This window comes from Eretmochelys imbricata, chromosome 10, assembly GCF_965152235.1.
Source record: "Eretmochelys imbricata isolate rEreImb1 chromosome 10, rEreImb1.hap1, whole genome shotgun sequence".
Taxonomy (NCBI): Eukaryota; Metazoa; Chordata; order Testudines; family Cheloniidae; genus Eretmochelys; species Eretmochelys imbricata.
The window spans coordinates 17,535,839-17,552,797 of record NC_135581.1 but is presented as its reverse complement, the minus strand read 5'-3'; the positions used below and the strand labels follow the sequence as shown (position 1 = coordinate 17,552,797).

General features: G+C 41.2%; 1 protein-coding gene across 3 annotated transcripts in view; it reads left to right on the top strand.

Moving 5' to 3' along the window:
• Positions 1 to 16,959, top strand: part of IQCK (IQ motif containing K) — a 97,049-nt gene that overhangs the window by 1,849 nt on the left and 78,241 nt on the right. Inside the window, exons 2-5 of one of the 3 annotated variants that reach the window (XM_077828150.1) lie at positions 991 to 1,046; positions 3,567 to 3,705; positions 8,044 to 8,455; positions 9,044 to 9,210. In XM_077828150.1, coding sequence (XP_077684276.1) covers positions 994 to 1,046; positions 3,567 to 3,705; positions 8,044 to 8,455; positions 9,044 to 9,090 — 651 coding nt within the window. In that variant the 5' untranslated portion in view covers positions 991 to 993 and the 3' untranslated portion in view covers positions 9,091 to 9,210. Of the gene's footprint in view, positions 1 to 990; positions 1,047 to 3,566; positions 3,706 to 7,848; positions 8,456 to 9,043; positions 9,211 to 13,030; positions 13,129 to 16,959 lie in introns of those variants that run through there. The other 2 variants (XM_077828148.1, XM_077828149.1) reach the window with 2 other exon arrangements.

Here is a 16,959-nt window from a genome sequence, read left to right as displayed (position 1 = left end):
TGAGAGCAGAAAACCTGAGTGGGTTTCTGCCTTTGATATGTATTAGGAACATTTTGCACTTGGGGTAGGTGGAACTGTTGTTCAATGGTCAGCACATATGGCCAGGATTCAGGACTCCTGGGTTCTGTTTTTTACTGATTCACTGAATAGTTTGCAAAGATCACATAACCACTCTGCACTTCCATTTTTTCCTTTATAAATTGTAGATGATAATAGCTAGCTACCTCACAGGAGTTTAATAGTTTACAGGGGGTCCCCGGTATATGTAGGGATTGTATTCTTGAAAAGGGCAACAGATACTGAAACATGGATACCAGGCAATTTTTTCCCATAAGAAATAATGGCCTTCCCTGCCTCTTCCTGCCCCCCCACTACTCCCTCCCTGCCTGTTCCCACCCAGTTCCACCCCCTCCTCTGAGTGTACCCCATCCCTCCCAGCACCTCTTGAACGCTAGGGAAAGCACCCAAAGAAAAGCCACGCAAAAGGTGAAGCGACGGATATGCGGATTGGGACCGATGTGAATTGGAACACGTTCCCCTATTGATGAGCGACAGTTATGCGAAACGACTGATAAGGGGGAGACATATAGCAGGGACCCCCTGTATAAAGAGCCTCATTTGAAAAGCACTATTGCATATAAGTGAAAAGGATTATTAATTTCATGCAAGCATCCTCATTTTATTTAACAAACATTTTATAGTCTTAAACTATGCTAAATTGCTTACTTAGCACAAAAAGCCCATTTTCAAGAAAGACTTCCTGTATATCTGAAAATATTGGCCTTGATTCTCCAGGACAAGTGACTCAGAAGTTCTGTCTCATTTTAATAAATTAGATTTTGAGTTAAGTATTTGCTTATCGTACATGGTTTATCATTTTTGCAAATGAAAGTAGCTTTTAATAACTAATATTTGTTTGTGTGTTTTCAGAAAAATAGTTATAAAGTCCTTTTGACATTTGGTGTGGTGCTGGGTTTTGTCTTCTTTTAGATTATGAAGCAGAGCAGCCTCCATTTCCGTATAGTCCTGAATCAAAACAAGATTCTGTGAGTACAATTCAAGCAAAAAATCTGTACATGGTATGTCTGAAAAGGTGCATCTATTTCTAAAGGGGAAGATTAGGTATCAAAAATATCTCCAAATTCATTCGATGAATGTGTGACCATGTATTTCAAATTTCTCTTAAGTGTCAAATGCAATATTCTAGAAATCACTGCTGTTCTTTAAAGATATTTTGGTAAGGCTGCTATGCCTAAAATTAGATTACCAGCTGTGTTTTGGTTTGCACATTGTGCTGTCCCTCTGCTCTGCCTGTCTGCTTCCTTCTTATGAATAGGCAGGATATTGAAATACGCAAGCATCTTGTTCACTGGATTCCTGCATATTTTCATACTCTCCCTGATTGCAAGAATGAGGCAAGTAAGCAGAGTAGAAGACTGATGCTCTGTTTTCACACATGTGCCATTGTTGCCTTACTCAAACTCTTGCTATTGCAAAGACACACAGGTCCTCACATTTATTGTTGGTATATCACCCTGGTGGTAAGTTTGGAATTTCATATACTTTGTGCTGAATCCCTCAGTTTGGGAAGCTTTTTTTTTTTTTCCCCTTCCATATCTTTTAAAAAAAAAAAAATTACAAAAAGGGGAACCAGATTCAGGCCTACTACCATAGAACCTCAGAGTTACGAACACCTTGGGAATAGAAGTTGTTCGTAAGTCTGCAATGTTTGTAACTCTGAACAAAGTGTTATGGTTGTTCTTTCAAAAGTTTACAACTGAACATTGACTTAATACAGCTTTGAAACTTTACTATGTAGAAGAAAAATGGTGCTTTTAACTGTCTAAATTTAAATGAAACAAGCACAGAAAGTTTTCTTAACTTATCCTCTTTTTTTAAACTTTCCCTTTATTATTTTTGTAGTTTATGTTTAACACAGTACTGTACAATATTTGAGTTTTTTGTTGTTTCTGCTGCCTGATTGCTTACTTCCAGTTCCAAATGAGGTGTGTGGTTGAGCAGTCAGTTTGTAACTCTGAAGTTCGTAACTGAGGTTCTACTGCATAAGGTGGGCAACTTTGCCTAATCTGTATTTGGCTAGGTATTTTTATTGTAGGAAAACTTTGGGCCTGTTGACATCAAGGGTGTTCATAAAACTTTTCAAAAAAAACTTTGAGCCCTTGTCTCAAAGAGAACTGCTTGAGCAGGGAGATAAATCATCACAGACTCAAATACAAAGCTTGTTGTGTAAAGCACCAAATTAGCCCTACAAAATTATCTAAAAAACAAAGTTTGATCAGCCTGTTTTGGATGTTTTCATTTAAAGTAAGCATCTCAAAGCTATTTTAGCCTACTACGCATCAGTTAGCTTACAATATTAACATTTTATAACTCTGTGCTAAGCTGGCTAGGATATCCTGTTGCCCTAAGTGAAAATAACACCATTATAGTATATTAATTTATGTAAAAAGAATAGCAAATTCTGATGACTGTGTCATTAGTTTGGGAGTAATATATCTGTCGATTTCAGTTTCCCTGCAATTGAATCAAAAACATAGTGCAATGACATGCATTTATATGTTAATGAAGTTCTGTTAATTCCTTAATAGGATTTGTTTATGAACCTTGCGTGTATTAAAAAGAAGCCTGCTCATGTCTGTTTTATCGATACGCAACATATTAGATGTATTAGGGGCCTGATCCTACTAATATTTTGTTCAGTAGAGTAGGAGCATGTTCATAAAACCATCTGAGTTCAAATATGCAACAGTTTATTATGCCAAATTTTGATAGCAAAATTATGACAGTGATGCAATAGTGCTGGTATGAGGTGTTTGCCTTCCTCTTTCTAAACATTAGGGATAGGTCATTGTCTGATAGAGTAATATTCTTGTCCACTATAACTGTATCTGTGTTCCTAGAAACACAGATCAAACTATGGGCCTTCAATCTTGTTAGTTTCACTATTTTTTCCAATTATGATTTTTCACAGGCTGTGTAACTGCAATTTTTTTCATGGGAGAAAAATTCAGGCTTTGGTTTGCATCAGCTTTGAATTTGGCTCTGTATTTTCTTTAAAAATACGCACATTTCAATCGTATTTTATTGCTTAAACAACAAAAAGAATTCCAGGATACAAAGGCAAGTAGTGTATGCAAGCAATTGAATGGAAAAAATGTTAGTATGAAAAATATTTCAATTTTAGTTTCCAAAGCGGTATTATATATTGACAGTGAGTAAAGCACATTTTTAAATTGTGAAAATCCCTTGACAGTGCCCTTCTTAAGACAACTGTCGTAGCCTTTCATATGCATAGCTTCCTATATTTGGATATTTTTAGTGCACTGGAGCCTAGATTTTTTTTTCCCCTCAACAGAATTCTCTCTCTGTTTAAAGTATTCATAAAGATAGAAACTGTCCAGCCCAAATATGGAAATCAGTTAATATTTTATTTATTGTAAATTCCAAAACTTGTATTTCCTCTCACACTAAATTTATTTGAAATATATTTATGAAGGGGAACCAATCTGGATGAGATACTTGTCAAGTATGTTTATTTTTAACAGGTTTCTTTGGATACAGGAATTTTGCAGCCTTTACATACAAAGCAATTATACTCAGCTTTTACTGAATGTTCCGGTGCCCAAAAAATACCTTCCTTACCCACGCATGCACCACTTCCAGCAGCATCTAATCCAAAAACATGTAAGTAAGGGTCTGAAAGAATATATTTACTTTGTAAGGAACAGAAAGGATGTAAATAAGGTCACGTGAGTACAGGCAACCTGTGCATGGTACAGAGGACAAGGTCTCTTGATACAGTGTATCAGAGTGGGCACAGAGCTATATATGGCTAATATTACTGACCACAGACAAAGACATGAAAAAGAATATCTGGATTTATATGAAAGGGGTGCTGCTGGGTCAAAAAATAATTTAGCATGTATGCTGCCTTGCATACCACTTTGCATGTTCTAAGCAAGTTTCTGCACAAAAGATCTGAATTAAGACATGCCCCCACAGTATGTTGGGCTACCCTGACAAGCTATCCTACCTTTGAAAGAGTGCACATACTAGCATACTAGGGCACACCCTGCTGTGATTATTTAAAAGTATAAATTAAAAAATTCCACATGGTTTGTTATTTGAGATTCTCATGACTGGTCCCCAGTACTTCAAACAGATACCCCAGTTTGGGCCCATGTGTCCTTGCAGAGTCATATTGATACACTCTGCAGGCATTAGAAATCTATAACAATGCATTTGTTTGTAGGATTAAGGGTTTAATATATAGTTGTACAAATCTACTGAGGACAATTTTCCAACCCTGAATAGACTTTTTACTCAGCTGTTTATATTACAACTAGGGCTGTCGCGCAGTTAATTTTATTTAGTCGTGCGATTAATTGCACTGTTAAACAATAATAGAATACCATTTATTTAAATAGTTTTGGATATTTTCAAAAATATTGATTTCAATTACAAGACAGACTACAAAGTGTGTAGTGCTCACTTTATATTTTTGATTACAAATATTTGCACTGTAAAAAACAAATGATAGTATTTTTCAGTTCACCTCATACAAGTACTGTAGTGCAATCTCTTTATCATGAAAGTTGAAGTTACAAATGTAGAATTATGTACAAAAAATAACTGCATTCAAAAACAAAACAATGTAAAACTTTAGAGCCTACAAGTCCACTCAGTCCTACTTTTTGTTCAGCCAATCGCTCAGACGAACAAGTTTACATTTGTAGGAGATAATGCAGCCCGCTTCTTGTTTACAATATCACCTGAAAGTGAGAACAGGCATTCTCATGGCATTGTTGTAGCTGGCATTGCAAAATATTTATGCGCCAGATGCACTAAAGATTCATATGTCCCTTCATGCTTCAACCATCATTCCAGAGGACATGCATCCATGCTGATAACGGGTTCTGCTTGATAACCAAAGCAATCCAAAGCAACGCAGACCGACACATGTTCATTTTCATCATTTGAATCAAATGCCATCAGCAGAAAGTTGATTTTCTTTTTTGGTGGTTCGGGTTCTGTAGTTTCCGCATCAGAATGTTGCTCTTTTAAGACTTCTGAAAGCATGCTCTACACCTCGTTCTTCTCAGCTGTTTGGATGGCACTTCAGATTTTTAAACCTTGTGTCTAGTGATGTAGCTATCTTTAGAAATCTCACATTGGTACCTTCTTTGCGTTTTATCAAATCTGCTGTGAAAGTGTTCTTAAAATAAAAGTGCTGGGTCATCATCCGAGACTGCTATAACATGAAATATATGGCAGAATGCAGGTAAAACAGAACAGGAGACATACAATTCTTCCCCCAAGGAGTTCAGTCACAAATTTAATTAACGCGTTATTTTTTTAATGAGCATCATCAGCATGGAAGTGTGGCTGAAGCATGAAGGGACATACGAATGTTTAGCACATCTGGCAAGTAAATACTTTGCAATACTGGCTACAATAGTGTCATGAGAACTCCTGTTCTCACTTTCAGGTGACATTGTAAATAAGAAGCAGGCAGCATTATCTCCTGTAAATGTAAACAAATTTGTTTGTCTTAGCGATTTGGCTGAACAAAAAGTAGGACTGACTGGATTTGTAGGCTCTGAAGTTTTACATACTGTTTTTGAGTGCAGTTATGTAACAAAAACATCGACATTTGTAAGTTGCACTTTTACCATAAGGAGCTTGCACTACAGTACTTGTATGAGGTGAACTGAAAAATACTATTTCTTTTATCATTTTTACAGTGCAAATATTTGTAATAAAAAATAACACTATAAAGTGAGCACTCTCGACTTCGTATACTGTGTTAATTGAAATTAATATATTTGAAAATGTAGAAAAATATCCAAAAATATTTAATACATTTCAATTGGTATTCTATTGTTTAACAGTGCAATTAAAACTGTGATTAATTGAGATTAATTTTTTTGAGTTAACTACAATTAATCGACAGCTCTAATTACAACAGAAGAAAGGCAAGTATTTTTCCCTTCTAATCTTAAGGTCAAATTAGGTTCAGTAAGATAACTATATAATTGAGTCTGAAAACTCCTTTCAAAATATAGTCCTTTGCCCATCTGTTTCCTTTCCATCTGTGATCAGACACTGAATCTCTCTTCTTCCATTTTTATCAGTCTGGTTTCAACTTTCTGAAATTCACATAGAACCTGTAACAATGTTCTCCTTTAGATGTTCTGCACTTTAGCCTTCATATTGTCTTTCAACCCATCACCTTTCTTCACCTCCTTTTCTATGTTTCTTCTCTTTCTTCTGTTCATTTTTTTCCATTGCTGACAGTGAGAAGCAGTAATATCATAGGCTTTTATATAGGTTGCCCTTCCAATTAGGAACATTTAGAAGAGATGTCTGAACTGGATTAAGGATGTGAAGCAATGAACAAAGCCTTTGCTAAAGATACACATTTCCAGGAGACCACCCTTTTAATAATTAATCTGTATTTGCCACATTAAGACAGGAATATTTACTGCAACAGCAGCTGAGACTCTTGACTGAGGACAGCACTTCAGCTGGTTATGGCACCTCCTCTGTCCCCCTCCCAAAAAAAAAAAAAAGTTCCGTGCTTGCTCCCTAGGATTTCTGAATCACTCTAATCTGATGACTAATAGAAATTGTTCCACACCTGATGTAAATTTATTTTATAATGTACAGTGCTCCATAATATTTCTTCTTAAGGTCTTCAGTACAGACAAATTTGAATCTTAAAAAGGGTTTACTCTTCTCAGTGATTTCAGTGTCTAGATTACGATTTTGAAAGAAGCAAAAGAGTTAAATGCCCAAATCTCATTGAAATTCAGTGTCATTTGGACACACAAAGCCTTAGATGCATTTAAAAATTCCAGCCTTTGGAATTTGGAATGTATTTGGTTCCATTTTGTGTCTAGTTTGTCCATAAAATATGCAGTCAATTAAGACTATTAACACCACCATGGCTAAACAAACAGGACGCACTTAAGTTATTAAAATAATTATTACTATCAAACATGGCATGGGATAAGATTAAAACTTGTTTAGTTGTTATGTAGTTAATCAGGAGTTTTTGTGTGTGAAATTAGTTACATACATTGTACTGAAATGCTTCTTAGAAATGGCTGTCTTGTTTGATTTAATTTATCTAACTTTGAGATCATAAAAATCAGAATAAAAAGTGGGTCATATTCTACTCTTGGCTAAACCAGTGTAAATCTGGTGTAACTCCAATGAAGGTGATGGAATTACAGTGGTATAAATCCAGAGTAATCCAGGGCAGAAATTCACCTGGTTAAAACAAATGCCTGTGCTTTTATATACACTGGACCATGTAATCTGCAAGGTAATCATGTTGTCATTTTTGTCTTTTGAGTTAATTTTTTTCACCTTAAAGATTGAAGCTTGTATTTTAAAAAGTAGTTGTCATGGGCCTAACTCTGTGCTCATTGAAGTTAATGGCATCTTTACCATTGACTTCACTGAGAGCAGAGTTAGATCAACACTGAGCCCTGGTCTACACTAGGACTTTAGGTCGAATTTAGCAGCGTTAAATCGATGTAAACCTGCACCCGTCCACACGATGAAGCCCTTTATTTCGACTTAAAGGGCTCTTAAAATCGATTTCCTTACTCCACCCCGACAAGTGGATTAGCGCTTAAATCGGCCTTGCCGGGTCGAATTTGGGGTACTGTGGACACAATTCGACGGTATTGGCCTCCGGGAGCTATCCCAGAGTGCTCCATTGTGACCACTCTGGACAGCACTCTCAACTCAGATGCACTGGCCAGGTAGACAGGAAAAGAACCGCGAACTTTTGAATCTCATTTCCTGTTTGGCCAGCGTGGCAAGCTGCAGGTGACCATGCAGAGCTCATCAGCAGAGGTGACCATGATGGAGTCCCAGAATCGCAAAAGAGCTCCAGCATGGACCGAACGGGAGGTACGGGATCTGATCGCTGTATGGGGAGAGGAATCCGTGCTATCAGAACTCCGTTCCAGTTTTCGAAATGCCAAAACCTTTGTCAAAATCTCCCAGGGCATAAAGGACAGAGGCCACAACAGGGACCCGAAGCAGTGCCGCGTGAAACTGAAGGAGCTGAGGCAAGCCTACCAGAAAACCAGAGAGGCGAACGGCCGCTCCGGGTCAGAGCCCCAAACATGCCGCTTCTATGATGAGCTGCATGCCATTTTAGGGGGTTCAGCCACCAGTACCCCAGCCGTGTTGTTTGACTCCTTCAATGGAGATGGAGGCAACACAGAAGCCGGTTTTGGGGATGAAAAAGATGATGATGATGATGATGAGGTTGTAGATAGCTCACAGCAAGCAAGCGGAGAAACCGGTTTTCCCGACAACCAGGAACTGTTTCTCACCCTGGACCTGGAGCCAGTACCCCCCGAACCCACCCAAGGCTGCTTCCTGGACCCAGCAGGTGGAGAAGGGATCTCCGGTGAGTGTACCTTTTAAAATACTGTACATGGTTTAAAAGCAAGCATGTGAAAGGATTACTTTGCCCTGGCATTCGCGGCTCTCCTGGATGTACTCCCAAAGCCTTTGCAAAAGGTTTCTGGGGAGGGCAGCCTTATTGTGTCCTCCATGGTAGGACACTTTACCACTCCAGGCCAGTAACACGTACTCAGGAATCATTGTACAACAAAGCATTGCAGTGTATGTTTGCTGGCGTTCAAACAACATCCGTTCTTTATCTCTCTGTGTTATCCTCAGGAGAGTGAGATATCATTCATGGTCACCTCGTTGAAATAGGGTGCTTTTCTTAAGGGGACACTCAGAGGAGCCCGTTCCTGCTGGGCTGTTTACCTGTGGCTGAACAGAAATGTTCCCCGCTGTTAGCCACGGGGAGGGGGGAGGGTTGAGGGGGTAGCCACGCGGTAGGGGGAGGCAAAATGCGACCTTGTAACGAAAGCACATGTGCTATGTATGTAATGTTAACAGCAAGGTTTACCCTGAAAGAGTGTAGCCACTGTTTTATAAAATGCGTCTTTTTAAATACCACTGTCCCTTTTTTTTTCTCCACCAGCTGCATGTGTTTCAATGATCACAGGATCTTCTCCTTCCAGAGGCTAGTGAAGATTAGAAAGAAAAAAAAACGCACTCGTGATGAAATGTTCTCTGAACTCATGCTGTCCTCCCACACTGACAGAGCACAGACGAATGCGTGGAGGCAAATAATGTCAGAGTGCAGGAAAGCACAAAATGACCGGGAGGAGAGGTGGTGGGCTGAAGAGAGTAAGTGGCGGGCTGAAGACAGGGCTGAAGCTCAAATGTGGCGGCAGCGTGATGAGAGGAGGCAGGATTCAATGCTGAGGCTGCTGGAGGACCAAACCAGTATGCTCCAGTGCATGGTTGAGCTGCAGCAAAGGCAGCTGGAGCACAGACTGCCACTACAGCCCCTGTGTAACCAACCGCCCTCCTCCCCAAGTTCCATAGCCTCCACACCCAGATGCCCAAGAACGCGGTGGGGGGGCCACCGGCCAACCAGCCACTTTGCCACAGAGGATTGCCCAAAAAAAAGAAGGCTGGCATTCAATAAATTTTAAAGTTGTAAACTTTTAAAGTGCTGTGTGGCATTTTCCTTCCCTCTTCCACCACCCCTCCTGGGCTACCTTGGTAGTCATCCCCCTATTTGTGTGATGAATGAATAAAGAATGCATGAATGTGAAGCAACAATGACTTTATTGCCTCTGCAAGCAATGATTAAAGGGAGGAGGGAAGGTGGTTAGCTTGCAGGGAAGTAGAGTGAACCAAGGGGCGGGGGGTTTCATCAAGGAGAAACAAAGAGAACTTTCACACCGTAGCCTGGCCAGTCATGAAACTGGTTTTCAAAGCTTCTCTGATGCGTACCGCGCCCTCCTGTGCTCTTCTAACCGCCCTGGTGTCTGGCTGCGCGTAACCAGCAGCCAGGCGATTTGCCTCAACCTCCCACCCTGCCATAAACGTCTCCCCCTTACTCTCACAGATATTGTGGAGCACACAGCAAGCAGTAATAACAGTGGGAATATTGGTTTCGCTGAGGTCTAAGCGAGTCAGTAAACTGCGCCAGCGCGCCTTTAAACGTCCAAATGCACATTCTACCACCATTCTGCACTTGCTCAGCCTGTAGCTGAACAGCTCCTGACTACTGTCCAGGCTGCCTGTGTACGGCTTCATGAGCCATGGCATTAAGGGGTAGGCTGGGTCCCCAAGGATACATATAGGCATTTCAACGTCCCCAACAGTTATTTTCTGGTCTGGGAATAAAGTCCCTTCCTGCAGCTTTTGAAACAGACGAGAGTTCCTGAAGATGTGAGCGTCATGTACCTTTCCCGGCCATCCCATGTTGATGTTGGTGAAACATCCCTTGTGATCCACCAGTGCTTGCAGCACTATTGAAAAGTACCCCTTGCGGTTTATGTACTCGCCGGCTTGGTGCTCCGGTGCCAAGATAGGGATATGGGTTCCGTCTATGGCCCCACCACATTTAGGGAATCCGATTGCAGCAAAGCCATCTACTATGATCTGCACATTTCCCAGGGTCAGTACCCTTGATATCAGCAGATCTTTGATTGCGTGGGCTACTTGCATCACAGCAGCCTCAACAGTAGATTTGCCCACTCCAAATTGATTCCCAACTGACCGGTAGCTGTCTGGCGTTGCAAGCTTCCACAGGGCTATCGCCACTCGCTTCTCAGCTGTGAGGGCTGCTCTCATCTTGGTATTCATGCGCTTCAGGGCAGGGGAAAGCAAGTCACAAAGTTCCATGAAAGTGCCCTTATGTATGCGAAAGTTTCGCAGCCACTGGGAATTGTCCCAGACCTGCAACACTATGCGGTCCCACCAGTCTGTGCTTGTTTCCCGAGCCCAGAATCGGTGTTCCACAGCATGAACCTGCCCCATTAGCACCATGATGCATGCGCTGGCAGGGCCCATGCTTTCAGAGAAATCTGTGTCCATGTCCTGATCACTCACGTGACCGCGCTGACGTCGCCTCCTCACCCGGTATTGCTTTGCCAGGTTCTGGTGCTGCATATACTGCTGGATAATGCGTGTGGTGTTTAATGTGCTCCTAATTGCCAAAGTGAGCTGAGCGGCCTCCATGCTTGCCTTGGTATGGCGTCCGCACAGAAAAAAGGTGCGGAACGATTGTCTGCCGTTGCTCTGACGGAGGGAGGGGCAACTGACGACATGGCTTACAGGGTTGGCTTCAGGGAGCTAAAATCAACAAAGGGGGTGGCTTTACATCAAGGAGTATTTCAGGCAGGACTTCATGGAGGGTTCCAATAAGAAATGGTTCACCTAAGTTATTGTTCTTATTGGAACAATGAGGTTAGTCTGGCCTCTGATTGATACATGGCTAGATTTACCTCGCTGCACCTTCTCTGTGAGTGACTGCAGTGTGACCTAGAGGAATGAGTCCCCTAGACGGGGGAGAAGGGGAAAGCAAATGAGTACAAAACAAATCTGGTCTATTTCTTGTTTTGATCCATTCCATCTATCTTTTACATCTTTGGCTAGCAGCAAATGGTGCAGAAGGACTGCAAGCCATCCACATCTCATGGCTGCTCGGCAGAAGACGGTGCAATACGACTGTTAGCCATCCTCATCTCTTGCCTGCCCAGTAGAAGATGGTGCAATATGACTGCTATCCATCCCCATCTCTTGCCTGCCCGGCAGAAGATGGTACAGTATGACTGCTAGCAATCCATATCGCCTGCCTGCTCACCATAAGACGGTTCAATAGGACTGACTGCAGGACTAAAGAGAATGACCTGGTCAAGTCACTCCAAACTTAGTCCCTGCGGCCAGGAGCACCTCGGACATGACGATGACGGCTACCAGTCGTACTGCACCGTCTGCTGCCAGAAGGCAATGGGTTGCTGCTACTGTGTAGCAATGCAGTACCATGTCTGCCAGCACCCAGGAGACATACTGTGACGGTTACGTGAGCGGGCTCCATCCTTGCCGTGGTATGGCGTCTTCACAGGTAACTCAGGAAAAAAGGCGTGAAACGATTGTCTGCCCTTGCTTTCACGGAGGGAGGGAGGGAACGGGGGCCTGACGATATGTACCCAGAACCATCTGTAACAATGTTTTAGCCCCATCAGGCATTGGGATCTCAACCCAGAATTCCAATGGGCAGCGGAGACTGCGGGAACTGTGGGATAGCTACCCACAGTGCAACACTCCGGAAGTCGACGCTAGCCTCGGTAGTGTGGAAGCACTCCACCAAGTTAATGCACTTAATGCACTTAGAGCATTTTCTGTGGGGGGACACACACTCGAATATATAAAACCGATTTCTAAAAAACCGACTTCTATAAATTCGACCTGATTTCGTAGTGAAGACATACCCTGAGTGCTTTTGAAAATTTCACTCTTAAAATTCTCTCCTATATTTGAACATGCACATGTTTTCTGTTTCAAGGAGCGCAGCCATGAACTGGCTTTGTTGTCTAAGGCTAAGTGTTATAATCTACCAAACTGGAAATCAAAGTCCAAATCCCAATTTAGTCTCTCGCTTCTTAGGCCGCAGGACTGGCAATCTAGGTGAGAGGCAAAACATCAGAACACCTAGCAGTTAGGCCTGCTGGCAGATCAGGAGTCACATTGATGGGGCTCTGATCGCAATTTGGTTTGTTTTTCTTGTTCCTGGAGGGGTTTATTCATGATGACAAAGCCTGTGAAAAGGATGTGGGTAACCTGGCCCTCCTCCTGATGCCTAGGAGTTGAATTTTGTGACTGACTACGTTACTCCAATTTCTAAGGGAAAGCAAACCAATAATGGGTGGATATCCTTCATGGGGAGGGGAGGAGAAAGTACCCAGTTTGAAATTTATTCAAGTTGATGTATTCTTTGTGACTTAAAAGGAGTGAAATCTGTGACTATCTAAACTGAAAGAATCTGTGTTTTAGAACAAGCTGAGATGATACCGATTAAAATTAAGGCTATTTGATTTATTTCAGATGAATGTTCTTTCTCCAGACTAAATTCAATCTGTTAATGAAAAAAATATATTGTTTTGTCCAGGTTCTCCTCGAGAATACTTGGAATATTACATATTTCCAGTACTTTTGCCGGGAATGGCTGAACTTCTGCATCAAGCAAAGAAGGAAAAGTGTTTTGAGGTCAGTTCTTAGTTTTCAAGACGCTGTTTTAGAATTCTAAAGTTTTTTAATCCACTATCTACATTTCATTATTTTGTCTTTTACAGACAGACTGTAATAAAATAAAATAATGTATTATATGTCATTTTTAAACTCAGTTAGTTTTGAGTAGTGTATTTCATAAATCCGATCAATATGACAAGCCTTACGTTATGCCTTTTTACATAAAACCCTTTCTGAAATTTTCGATTGTATCTAGCCCAGCTAGCTATCAAGCTTCAGGGGGAGGGGTCACCTTTCTAATTAACACCAAGGAGCACTCAGTTGAAGAAAGAGAGGAGATTATAGACCAGAGCAGCTGCAGGAATTTAAATTTAATCTACTACAATAGTTATGAAAATTCAACACACTGCTCGATCATTGTAACTGTCTGTTGGAATATTGTCTTGATCTTTTTTTTTGTATGTTGGCCTTTTGAAGTTTTGTGAAAAAATGCTACTTATAATGTATACTATACAATTTAAGTATTTGGTTTCTCACAGCAATCTTATAAAGACTGGGCATTGTGGCAAGATTTGCCACACACAGTTTTATAAATGCTTCCATACATTTTTGTAAAATTGTTGTTCTTCATTCAAGTCAATTTAGTTATAGCAATTCAAATTCGGCCTTTAGTTACACCCTAAAAGTAATATTTGCTAAGTTTTTCTGTCTGATTAACTGTTAATGTGTCTTTCATCAAACTTTTTCTTCCTTATGTGTAACTGATTTGTCTGATTTATGCACACAAGTTCAAAGGTGGCAAAATCATATAAAAATACATTAAGATTTTCTGTTGAAAGATGCATACCAAATATGTTAAATCAGTGTTTCTCAACTGGGGGTTATGGGATGGATGGGGGAGGGGGCAGCAAGCAGAGCCAGTGTTAGGTGGTAGGAAGCAGAGCAGTTGCCTGCAGCCCCATGCCACACAGGGCTTGCAATGCTAATGTACATGAAGCCTTGAACCTGGAGCCCCAAGGGATCACAATTTTTTCTAGTGGGGGCGGAGGTCATGATATTTTTTTAAGTCCAGAGAGGGTAGCCAGCACAAAAAGGCTGAGAAGCACTGTTTTAAATTAATAATCTGGAAACAAACCAGGGGAGTGTTAAATATTCAGACCCTAGATAGCAAAGCATGCAGTTCAGACTGTTTTGCTATCCAAGCTACTGACACAGACTTCGTATTAAATATATATATGTTCCAGATAACAGACACAGTGGAATAGCTTTAAAAATGTTTGGCATGCAATTACATATGTAGAATTAACCATTGACATATGTACACTTTTGATACAGCCAAAAATACATTACACCTACCACACTTGGCTGCCCCTCCCAAATTTGTCTTCCATGTTCAGATCTTGTTCTTCCTTGTAAATAGCTTGCTTCAGTTTTCACGTAAACGTCACAAGGTTTGAGCGTAGTTCTACAATCATTATTTTTTTATAAGTGAGCAGGTTTATATCTCCTGTGATTGACGCTGTTGATGGAAGTGGAAAGTTGTTTTACTGCATGTCAAAATACTTTGTGAGCACTATACATTCATGCCATAATATTTATAGTGTTTAGCTTAGCAATCTATTGATATGTACAATATTCATCGCATCATATACGAAGCCGAGGTTTTTTTACGGAAAGGCAATCGAGAGCAGACCACCTCATAATGTGAAAGAATTAAATACTTTTAGACCACTAGAGCAGTTAATTTTCACAGTTGCGTAACGAAGGTTTGGGATTTGGGAGGAGGGGTTGGTTGGTTGGGTTGGCTTTTTTTTCAGTTGAGACCTGTTGGAAAGATTCAGTGTTGAATGGTCCTCCAATCCATATTTCCACTAATGAATTTTAGTATGAGGGCAGCAGACTGTAACAGAAAGTGTAGGAATACTAGCAGTTTTAAAATCCACTGTTGCTTTTTCTTAACAATTTATGCTATTCTATTAAAATGTGGTTAAATACAGTTTAAAGACATTGTTAATATAACAGTAGGAGCAAATAGAAGTCACATATAGATTAGTATAAGCACTGAGAGAATCCCACACTATAACAAAGATACAGTTATTATGAGGTATGTAATAATGAGCTCCTTTGAGTAAATATAAAATTCATCCCAATGATTACATATGTGCTTTTTAATAACAAGCAAAATAAAGTATCCATGTGCATTGTAGTGGGGTGGCTGCCCCACTCCTATACTAGATGGGGCTTCAGCAGGCCAGAGAGGCTGTGCAGGTGGGCGGCCAATCAGAGAAGGCCTGCTAGGGAGCCAATCAGAGGCTGAGTAAGAGACAGCCAATCAGGGCCAGGCTCAGCCATATATAAAGGCTGCCCAGGAAGGGCACAGTCACTCCCCCCCTGGCCTTCAGAGGGTGAAGGTCTGTCTCCTGTCCAAGGGGGCTAGCACCAGGGACAGCGCAGGCAAGGGGAGCAGAAGGAACTCCAGCCCGGTATCTGCCAGGCTGCAGGCCCAAAGGGAAGGGCCAGGCCGGTGCAAAGGGGATGACGAGGAAGCGACCCAGGGAGAGAGGCAGACAAGGGGAGAGAAGGAGGGCAGGAAGGCTGCCGCCAAAGGGTCCCTGGGTCGGGACCCAGAGTAGAGGGTGGGCCTGGGTCCCCCCCTTCCCCCTTGCACATACACCCAGCCGTTGGATGTGGCGATAGTGGACTGCACCGGACCACTGGCAAAAGGGGTTAGACTTTGGGGTGTGGTTGGCCGCTGTGGCTGGGCGATGTGAAAGACTGCTGATAAACCCTCTCCCCCCAACCCCCCCCAGTAAGGGGGTGAACGAGGACTAGGGGGCACTGCCAGAGGGCAGTGTCTTGAAGAGGACGCTGCAAGAAGGGAGCAACACGGGTCCAGGCGCCAAGAGAGGGCGAGAGACGGATGGGACACCACCAGTGGAGGGTGCTCCACACTGGACTGAGCTAATTCCCTGATGAGTCAGCAGGAGGCCCTGCGGGGGTGAGTCCCAACCCCATCACATGCATAAAGTTGGTTTATGTTTGTATAGGAACGTTTTCAAGAAAGCAACAAAAAATACAAATACAAACTGTAAACTGTATTTGTCTGTAGTGCACCTTTTTACTTGCTACATTAGGAGTTGTTTTAGTTTTTTGTTTTGCTTTCTTTCTCATGAAAATTAGCACACTATCAAAAATAAACTAGGTCATTTTGGTTGTAAAAGGGAGTAATGTCATGTTGGCCGGGAGGGAAATGTAGGAAAGCATGGGTGTGTCATATGACAGTTGTCCTCTGGGACATCATTTTTTTGCTCTTTTGGAATAATGTTAGCAAAACAATAGCTCTTGGTAACCATATGCATGAATACTAGTGTTACTTTCCATTGCTGACCAAGTGCTTAATACTTAGATTTGAAAATAGACTGTCCAACTTGAATGCATGAATTCTAACTGAACCTTGCCTACTTCAGCTAGCATTCACATAACCAAAGCATTATTCTTTGTTAATTACAAACAAAGTCTACTGCCTAACTTGCATAAAAATGTTTTAGATGATAACTAGAACCCCTTTCTAATATTCAGAGATCTATGCAATCATTTTCTTGAAACAAATTCAGTGCTTTACTTCTACTTCACCTTTATTACATAGATCCCCTTGTCGATTTTTATACATTTGTGGTATTGTGATTTAAATATAACATGCACAAGTTGAATGAAATTATTCTTGATATAACAATTAAGAACCAAATTTTCAGCATTTCACAAATGTGCCTGAAAAATATGCAGCTACAACTATTTAAATTGACATTTAAATTGTAAATTGACATTCTTGCTTATAGTAACTCACCTTTG